Source organism: Momordica charantia (assembly GCF_013281855.1).
Source record: "Momordica charantia cultivar OHB3-1 chromosome 9 unlocalized genomic scaffold, Mcharantia_2.0 BLBB01000009.1, whole genome shotgun sequence".
Classification (NCBI taxonomy): domain Eukaryota; kingdom Viridiplantae; phylum Streptophyta; class Magnoliopsida; order Cucurbitales; family Cucurbitaceae; genus Momordica; species Momordica charantia.
The window spans coordinates 5,179,100-5,189,647 of NW_028275167.1; the positions used below are offsets into that span (position 1 = coordinate 5,179,100).

A 10,548-nucleotide genomic window follows, 5' to 3' on the forward strand; every position below is an offset into this window, starting at 1 on the left:
AATTTGGATTGGACATACCATTTATAAGTTTATTGGGATTATTTGCTTGAAGGTTGAATTGGTAAAAGTTTATGGACAAGACATTGAAACATTATTAAAGTAGACAGTCTCAGATATATAACCATTATTAATTACTAATTGATTTTAAATATTTTTTTCAATACAAAATATTTTTTTTATTATAACAATTTATTTAATGTTAATAAATAATGAATAATTAAAATAAAATTATATCTACTAAAATAATTTTTTATAAGAACCACCCATTTAATATAAAATTTTATTATTATAATATTTAATAATAATGAATTCTATTTTAAAAAATCTATTGATATTAATTAATAATAAAAAAAATTAAAAAATTAGAACTTAAATATAAATTTGTAATATTTTATAATAAAATCATATGAATTAATAAAAATGATATAATTTTTTACTAAAAGAAGAATGATTAAATGAAAAAGAAATAATAAAAAGTATAAAACAATTAAATAAAAAAGTTACGGACCTCATTATTAAACGCTATGACAATCAAATATAGATTTTTGGATTTTTCGAACAAAGCATTAATCTGGGTTGAGTTTAGATTATAATTTTAATTCAATTGAAGAGTAAGCCTACTTATTCCTAGTTATGACGGTCGACTTTCTTCTTTCAAATTATTTCTCATTATTAAGAAAGGTAACAAAGATAAAATACGAGCTTGCTTTATAGCACTAGTAATAAGCGTTGTTGTTTTAAGGTCAATCTATTTACCCGTCTAGATAATATTTTTCCTTGTTCACTAATAAAGCGACTAATTAAACTCATGTTTCTATAATCAATTCGATCCCGAGTAATTATAATAAATGTGTGGGCCCATGTAATGAGAAAGAGATTGATGAGGATGTAGGAGAGGAATGAGATTGGGAAATATAAATGAAAAAATTGTGTGTATCCCACCATTTGATTCCTATTCCTACAATCTAATAAACACCGTCAAAAGGAATGAAAAAATTAATTCTCATTCCTTCGTTCCATGGCCTAAAGTCTATAATTTAATTTATTCTTTATTATTTTGCAAATTTCAATTTACTAGTTCATAATGTCATAATATATTTTTTCTTATGACCTTTCTTTGCAAAGTATTAAATACAGTTGGTGCTAAGTTAAATATGATATTGAAGGTGGTAGCGTGACTATCATGAGATCTTTAACTTATTTGCTCAAAATATTTTTTTTGATTTATCTTGGACTAATGAGTCAAATCTATAATTATTTAAAACATTTTTTTTACAAAAATAGTTTTAATTAAAATACTCTAGCGTTGAGTTACCTTGTTTAAAAGTAATTTTAATCACAAATTTGTTTGATTACACTGCATATATAAATGGTTTACAAATTTCAAATGATTTGAAAATCAAATTAAAAATGGATTTATAAAGAAAATAGTTTAAAAATCAATTTAACTATTTCATAAGTGATTTTTATTTATTACCATACATTTTTTTATATTTCTTTCCTTCGGTCAAGAGTCGAGGATGTAGGTTAAAAAAGATGCGGTTGAAATAACCTACAACATCGAAACATTTTTAAAAGACTAGTCTATTACTATGTGATTATTTTTTAAATTTAATTTTTTACTAACATCAAATATTAAAAGAAAACCAATATTTATTAAAAAGATTAGAATAAAAAAAGAAAATTAAGTGTTTATAAATTAATAGACATAATATAATTTAAATTTGTTGGTGAAAAAACAAGGGATAGAAAGTGGAAAATTTATAAAATTTTTTAAATTCACAGAGATCTTATTATTATTTTTGTAATAAATTAAGATATTCAGTTTGCGCCACTCCCCCGGAGATCGCATTCTCGTCGTCTTGGTAGGAAACGAAAGCTTCCGCCTCCGCCTACGGTCTGGACTGTCCAACTGCGCCGCCGCCTACCGCCTCTTTCGTGTAAGTTCGCTTTCTCTACCGTTGATTCTCAAACGGCGTACGCCTTCTTCTGCCCTCTCTAGTACGACTCCTCTGGTTTTCATCTGCTGTAATCACTGACTGTTCTTCATCTTCCCTGTGTACAAATTTTATATAAAGCATCCCAATTGAAGTTAATTATAAAGGGAGGGCGATTAATTAGAGATACAACACCCATAAGAATTGTGATATTTAGCTCAGTCATGAACATCCATCCAAAATCCTCGAGTTCCTTTCGCTTGTAACTCTGCTGGGGTTGCTGCCGCCTTGCAGAGAGAGAAAGAGCGGCGCACAAGGTAGGGAAACCCTCGGGTTGTCGGGTTAAAACCGACTACTGTCAGAACTGACCCGACCCGACACGATCCGGAGTTGGTTCCTTACACCCCTTTATTTGATTTCTTTGGCTATCGCGCTTTATGAAACCTTATTGTCTGCATTTAAAATCTGCTCGTTTTTGTGCAGTGCAATAAAATGGGAGACTTTATCGATGATCAGCTAGATTGTGGAAAAGGGTCGTGGAGGTAGTGCATATTTATTTGACAAAAAGAAGAAATAGATATTGTTTGATTTTTTATTATTAGTTTTCACTTTTCATGTGAAAAGGAAATCGAGTTATTGCATTTTCTAGCCTGCTTTGAATATGGATTTCCCATCCATAGTTTACTCTAGACCTTTTTTTTTCCATTGTGCTTGGCAGTTTGGATAGTGGTGGTAGCAATCAAGTCATCTTGCAGGGAAGTAAGAAGAATAATATAAAGCGGAAAAACACGAATAAGGTAATGCAACAATCTTGTCATTTTTCACTTTTTGTGATTACAATTTTGAGATCAAACCTTTCCATGTACAGGGATGTAAAAAGATTCAGATAAATAAAAAACCAAAGTTGAGCAAGTCACAGAAAAGAAAGATTATGAAGTTGGAGGTAGAGCATGTGCAGTTTGAGCTTTTTATCTCTTTTCTTTTTACTTGACTGAATTAACTTGGTTTAATCTGTGCAGGAGGACAAAGAAAAAACACTTTTACTGTCAAAAAGCCTGGAAACTTTGGAGTATTCCAACGCTAATTTCTTTCATAACCTTTTCAGTTTAGTTATTTTAATGGAGAAAATATAATATAGTCTCTCACTATTTGAATCACTCATGATACAGGAAATATAAGATTCCAGATGACGCATTTCTTCTTTTACGATCTTCTGTTAGTATTGGCCAGGTTGGTAACATCGAATCAATAACTAATTAAATATTTTAATCAGTTCCCTTGGGATTGTATTTTGTTGTAAGTTAATGTGAAAATGGATATAGGATGAAACAAGATTGGAAAAACGTAGCAGAGACATACAATTTTCTAAAGTAGGAATAGAGGTTTCCAGGAATGACCAGCAGTTGAACAAAGCCTGCACTTACATTGCTCGACATGAAAATCATCTTGAATCTCCTGATATTTCTTCACGGCATCAACTTTATATCAAGATTGATGAAGATCATCCTTTGACAGAAGAAGGAGAAGTTTCCTTACAAGATAATGGTACTATAGTCCCTAAGCAAGGCGAAGTTTTTTCTTCATTGCCAGATGAAGTTGAAAATGTTAGTACAGTTATGCTAGAAGATGAAAGAGGTTTATCATGTATTACGTGCATAGATGGTGGCCTAAAAAAACCTGAGATGATGGTATGTTATGGTTTCATTTGTGGCTAGCTATATTTTATTTGGTATGGCACCCATCTTTATCGTAGAAAATATGCATCAATTGAGTTTCCATAGACTTTGCACTTTTTGTCAGTCATGACCAATTGCATTAAATAATTTGTGTACATTTAGTCATAAGTTTGATATAACAGATACAATTTCATGTCTATATTATGTGTAAATTTCTGTCCAAAAGCCTCTACGTGGTTTACCATATAATAGTGATTAGTGTAGAGCCTCACTTGTTCAATTATGTGTATTCTGTTGTTATTTGCTTGGAGCTGATTGTGGATCTAAATGGTTTAAAGGATAAGGAGGATGAAATCCCAAAGGTAGAAACATGTACAACAACATCTAACCCGCTTCCAGAAAGGCGTTTTTCTAGGCCAATTGTGGTGCCCGTACTGAGGCCACATGAAATTGAAGATAAGAGGAAAGATCTTCCAATAGTCATGATGGAGCAAGAGATAATGGAAGCGATCAATGAGAATCCCATAGTTATAATATGTGGAGAGACTGGTTGTGGCAAAACAACTCAAGTTCCTCAGGTTCTTTGGTATCTGTTATTCATGGTTGATTTTTGCTCACTCTTCTTTTAGAGGTCTTCTAATTCATCATCACATTTCTCCCTTTTGTTTGATATCTCACAGTTTCTATATGAGGCTGGCTTTGCTTCATTACAATCTAGTCTTCAGAGAGGTACCATTGGGGTGACTCAACCTCGACGTGTTGCTGTTCTTGCCACTGCTAAGCGTGTTGCATATGAGCTTGGTGTTCATCTAGGGAAAGAGGTTGGATTCCAAGTGAGGTATGACAAGAAAATTGGAGATAGTTGCTCAATAAAGTTCATGACTGATGGAATTTTACTTCGTGAAGTTCAGGTATTCCTTAGAGATGTGATGTCTTTTTGTGTTCTGTAGGTTAAGTAACATCTCATGCAATAATTTTTACCATTTTGACTGTAGCGTTCAATGTAATTGAATCTTGTGCCGTTGTGCTTACATTAAATGTGCTATAGTTGATTTATTGACATTGTTTTATCTACAGAAAGAGTCTCTCTCTCTCACACTCGTGTGTAGGGACCATGACTTGCAGCAATTTCTCATTTTCATATTATTGGGGGAAGATGTCAAAATAAAATGTACTTTCCATTCTCACAGCAGGGTGAAGTGTTTAGTTTTTATGATTGTATGTAATTGTTGTGAAACAATACCCTATGTTCCAAGCCTGAGTTGGTTTACTCTGCAATCAACATTATATTTTAGAAGTAAATTAATTTGCTGTCTGGCTTAACTAGCTCTTCTCTCTCATGTCATTTGTTGTCTCCATTTCTTTGATTTATTTTGAATGAGCCATGGTTTATGATGATTTATCTATGTAATTGTTGTTGAAAACAAGTTATATTTTCTGGTGCAGAATGATTTTTTACTGAAGCGTTACTCTGTTCTAATTCTTGATGAGGCTCACGAGAGAAGCATGAATACTGACATATTGATTGGAATGCTGTCACGTGTTGTTAAGCTTCGCCAGGTGAACATATATTGTTCGTTAGGACATGTCAATAATTTTTATTGTTTTCCTATCTTCATCCGATGTTATCTTACTGCTAAATGTAGGATTTGCACATGAAGCAACAACAGATGATACTTTCAGGAAAAAGAATTAGTCCTGAGGACATGATTTTTCCATTAAAGTTGGTTCTTATGAGTGCTACCTTGCGAGTGGAAGATTTCATTTCTGGGGGAAGATTGTTTCATGTTGCACCTCCCATTATAGAAGTTCCCACTAGACAATATCCGGTAACTGTGCATTTTTCTAGGAGAACAGAGACGGTAGATTATATTGGTCAGGCATATAAAAAGGTTCTGGCAATTCACAAAAAGCTGCCACCGGGAGGTATACTCGTCTTTGTTACTGGACAGAGAGAGGTTGAGAATTTGTGCAAGAAGCTACGTGAAGCCTCAAAGAAGCTGATAAAGAAAACATATGAAAAAGATGTTGGAAATAACAATGGTGCTGTTGAAATGAATTCCACTCAGAATTTGGATATGAAGGAGATCAATGAAGCATTTGAAGATCATGAATTTTCAATAGGTGAACAGGCAGATCGGTTTAGCTCTTATGATAAGGATGAGTTTGATATAAATGATGATGTGTTTGATGTTTCATACGATTCAGAAACAGACAGTGAATTGGAATTCAATGAAAATGATGCAATGTTTGATGAAGATGATGGTAACCTAACTGATGTTTTAAGAGAAGATGTAAGTCTCACCTCTCTCAAGGCTGCATTTGATGCTTTAGATGGAAAAACTGTTTCAAACTATGATGGAATACAGATTGATCACACTACAGAAGAGGAATCATCATCTGAACGATGTGTTGCGAGGACCAAAGAAAACTGTGAACATGGTTTCTTTGTTGGTGCGTTGCATGTTCTTCCTCTCTATGCCATGCTACCTGCAGTATCTCAATTGCGTGTGTTTGAAGAAGTCAAGGAAGGAGAGCGACTTGTCGTTATTGCTACTAATGTAGCTGAAACTTCGTTGACCATCCCAGGCATAAAATATGTTGTGGATACTGGTAGAGAGAAGGTGAAAACATATAACTCCTCAAATGGAATTGAAAATTATGAAGTGCAGTGGATTAGCAAGGCATCAGCTGCTCAACGTGCTGGAAGAGCCGGAAGGACTGGGCCTGGGCATTGTTATCGTCTCTATTCTTCTGCCGTTTTTAGTAATATATTTCCTGAATTTTCTCTTGCTGAAATAGCTAGAATACCAGTTGATGGTGTTGTTCTTCTCATGAAATCAATGGGTATTGATAAGGTATGTGTAATGTGTTTTGAGCTACTATATTTTTCCTCCATTGGATTTTGAATGTATTATTTTGTTAACTAGAAGACTTGATTGTTCCTTGTACGATGATATATATTTTTTTTCTCTCTCAGGTTGTTAATTTTCCATTTCCCACTCCTCCTGAGACCTCTGCAGTACTTGAGGCTGAGAGTTGTTTGAAAGCTCTTGAAGCTCTTGATAGTGGTGGCAGATTGACACCCTTGGGGAAGACAATGGCTCGTTATCCTTTAAGTCCACGCCACTCTAGGATGCTACTTACGGTTATTAAGATTATGAGGAATTCGAAAAATACTGCTCGTGCAAATCTTGTTCTTGCATATTCTGTTGCAGCAGCTGCAGCTTTGAGCATGTCTAATCCTTTTGTCATGATGTTTGAAGGAAGTCAAATGAAGGATGATTTACAACAAAATGATGGGGAAAATGTGGAAAAATCATTGGAAAAGAAGCTAAAAGAAGCTGGTAAACTCTCCCGTGAAAAATTTTCAAATCCTAGCAGTGATGCTTTGACAGTAGCTTACGCATTGCAGTGTTTTGAACTTTCTGAACGTCCTGTGGAATTCTGTAATTGCTACACATTACATCTAAAAACTATGCAAGAAATGTCCAAGTTGAGGAAACAACTATTGCAACTTGTTTTCAATCATAGTGGTGTTTCTATTGCTGAGTTGGACTTTTCATGGACTAATGGGACTTTGGAGGATGTAAACAATGTGTGGGATGTCCCATACAGTAAGCATCCTCTTTCATTGAACGAGGAAGAGATAATTTGCCAAGCAATCTGTGCGGGTTGGCCAGACAGGGTTGCCAAACGTATTAGAGACATTTCTAAGACAGCTGAAGGTGATAGAAAAGAACGTGCTGGAAAGTATCAAGCTTGCATGGTAAAAGAAAATGTGTTCCTTCACCGATGGTCATCGGTTTCTCGTTCAGCCCCAGAATTCTTGGTGTACAATGAACTGTTACTTACGAAGCGACCGTACATGCATGGAGTGACTTGTGTAAAACCAGATTGGCTTGTTAAATATGCCAGTTCCTTGTGTACTTTCTCAGCACCTCTAACAGATCCTAGACCTTATTACGAACCTCAAAATGATATGGTATTTTCATGGGTTGCTCCTACATTCGGCCCTCATCTATGGAAGCTTCCTTTACACAGTATGCCAATAAAAGATATTGTGCATGGAGTTGCAGTGTTTGCATGTGCTTTGCTTGAAGGGAATGTGGTGCAATGCTTAAAGTCGGTGCGCAAGTTCATGGCAGCCCCTCCCAGTAGTGTCTTAAGGCCAGAGGCATTAGGTCAAAAAAGAGTTGGTAATCTTCTCTCTAGGTTGAAATCTAAGAAGATAAACACTTGTGCTACACTGAGAGAGGTTTGGAAGGAAAATCCTTATGAACTACATTCAGAAATCATGGATTGGTTTCAAGAGAGTTTTCAAAGTAGTCAGTTTAAAGAGGTTTGGTCACACATGGTTTCTGAAGTACTTGAGCCCCAAAAACATTTCTCCAAGGGACTGAAAAGGGTCAGCAAGAAAAAATTGAAACCTGAGTAATCTTTTGATAAAGGGGACAAATGTCAAAGTGTAAATTAGATTATTCAATTTATACAAAATTTTGATTCAAGCTTTTCCTTTTAGTTGAGGTGGGTTGTTTAGTTTTTGCTAACTTTCCTTCTTGTTCAACAGAAGATAGTTCTTTATTTAAACCATAGTTGTTGACCCTCGTAAATTTTTTGATTTGCAGATACGTATTATTTATGGCTTTCTAGGAAACGTGCTTCTGACGGAATCCAGTTCAATGGTGGCATATGAATCTTGCCTGTAATGCTGGAGCTGGTTCTGGAATTCTGGTGCAGTAGTCTCTGAGAATCCTATTAGGGTTAGTTCGGGAATAGTATTAGTATCGTAGTTAGGGACAATATAGTAATTAGTTAGGGGCGAGTTTGTTATAAATAGAAGAAGTAGAGAGCCAGGGAAGGCATTTAAAGGGAATAGTTTAAGGTGAGAAACTTAGCATGATTCTAAGGAGAGAATTGATATTGTAATCTTTTTTTGATATTGCAATATAGTCGTCTTGTTACTTTTCTGTAAACGGGATTCTAACAGAGTTCTAGCTCGATCCTACGTTTGTGAGATGCTTGCTTCTGGTGCTTCTAACAGAGTCCTAGTTCGGTCCTACGTTTGTGAGATGGTTGCTTCTGGTGCTGACGGGGGCTTCAACAACTATTGCAACTAATCCACTTTGGGTAGTCAAGGTGGATTAAGAGAGACTGGTGAGAATTTCAAGTTCATCTTCATAAGAAATCGAGGGGTGATTGAGTTCTCCTCCGAACAGCAGAGCAGGAATCACATACTCGATTGGACTGAGGGCGGATGGGATGAAGAAGCAGCTACTTCAAAAGAGCAAGTTTCAAACCGGAGGAGCATAGTAACAATTTTGATCCTTATTTGTAAAATTTTAACACAACCAAAATTCTTTAATATAAAGTTTACAATTCAAGATATATCGAGTGATGTGTTGAAATTGTGATATAGAAAATGAGATGAAAAATAAGATTAATAGATCAAAATAGTCACTTTTTAAAATTACATGGACTAAAATAAATATTTTGAAAGTACATGAATTAAAGTTGAAAACATAGAATCAAAATGACGGTTTGAAATAGATGATTGACATGATTTCTCAAGGAAAACTCAAAACTTGATCCAAATGAAAAGGCTGGTTGACAAATTGACAATGAGAAGACTGAAAGATGTTTCCAAACAACCCCACAAATAATGTCTTCATTCATTCAATAACCAATATGCACTGTTTAATTATCTTGACCCATATGTCTTAGGTTCATTGCCTTGCAACATCATTTTCTTGCACTCATTTTTCTTTTTTTTTTTTGGTACTTGCAGTTCATATAATCTTATCATCAAGTTACTAGAAGCCTACACAAAATATTGCAAAGTCCAATATCGACTCGTTTAAATTGGAAAAGATCAATTTAGCACAAAATTTATCATTTTTATCCCAAAATTTCAATTTCAACATTTTACATCTTAAACTTGGACGAGTATTGCAATCTCCACCTTAAACTTTAACAAAGAGTTTCAATTTTTATAAGATTTTTGTTTGATAATTTCGTGAAAACTATGTATTCTCTCTCATATATGTCGAATTATAAAACTTATGTTTGGTGCGAAATTGATAAGATTCAAACAAAAACAACACCAGAGGTGGATTTCTTGTGTGAAGTTTTATTGGTTGCTTTTGTGCTTTAATCCAACTTTATTGGTGTGAAACTTGACAAAACTTGTCGAATTTTTTTTACCCCCAAATTATTAGGTCCAGACTCAGAATTTCAACCATATATTGTATGAACCAATCTAAGTTTAACTAAAATGATGTTAATGGGCATAAATAAAAGAAGTGAAGCCTAAAAATTTGGTTAGTTTTTGTCACATTCTTCAAAAGTTTGTCATTTGAAAATTTTATTTTCTTTTTAGCAAGAATTTATGTTGACTACTTACTATACTAAGAAACATTTGGTCAAAGATGTATTTGATTTGAGGTGGCCCACCATGTTTGCCAACTTTTCAAGTGCAATGTATCAAACCCAACTTTTATATTTGTAGGAGAAAAAAAAAAGAAGAATGAATGGATGAATAATTGCATTATGAAACCTTTTTTTAAAACATCAAATCACCCAACATATAATTAAATCTTATTAAGAAATTTCATGTTTTGATTTAATGCAGTGCTTTATACCATTTTATTAGGAAGAATACAGACAAGCAAATTAAGAAGGATCTAAATGCACTAAATAAGCCAAATCAAGTTTAATAATTAAAGATCCACTTGGAATCAAAATCACTTGTCATTGATATTTATCGATTGTCCGTCAAGTAGAGCATTTTAATTAGACTCTGAGTATATCTCAACTAATTGATGCATAATTTACCTCCTTAAAGGTCGGAGGTTCGACTTTGTTGTACTAGAAAAAAAAAACTCTACCACCAAATTTCTTTTTTGACCTATTAGAAGTTGCACAATCCATCCCTT

General features: G+C 34.0%; 1 protein-coding gene across 5 annotated transcripts; it reads left to right on the forward strand.

The window, feature by feature from the left end:
- The first annotated feature begins 1,781 nt into the window (after positions 1–1,781).
- On the forward strand, positions 1,782–9,001 carry FAS4 (RNA helicase family protein). 5 transcript variants are annotated; one of them, XM_022290604.2, is made up of 14 exons: positions 1,782–1,940; positions 2,079–2,326; positions 2,421–2,479; positions 2,656–2,734; positions 2,806–2,880; positions 2,957–3,006; positions 3,107–3,167; positions 3,260–3,625; positions 3,952–4,191; positions 4,294–4,524; positions 5,060–5,173; positions 5,260–6,471; positions 6,594–8,140; positions 8,242–9,001. In XM_022290604.2, the coding sequence occupies exons 3-13, from the start codon at positions 2,430–2,432 to the stop codon at positions 8,049–8,051; spliced, it is 3,936 nt and encodes a 1,311-aa protein (XP_022146296.1). In that variant the 5' UTR covers positions 1,782–1,940; positions 2,079–2,326; positions 2,421–2,429; the 3' UTR covers positions 8,052–8,140; positions 8,242–9,001. The 5 variants fall into 5 exon arrangements, with proteins under 5 accessions (XP_022146296.1, XP_022146279.1, XP_022146318.1 ...); XM_022290587.2 differs by having other exon boundaries at positions 2,079–2,254; XM_088117593.1 differs by having other exon boundaries at positions 1,814–1,940; positions 2,232–2,326.
- Positions 9,002–10,548: the final 1,547 nt, after the last annotated feature.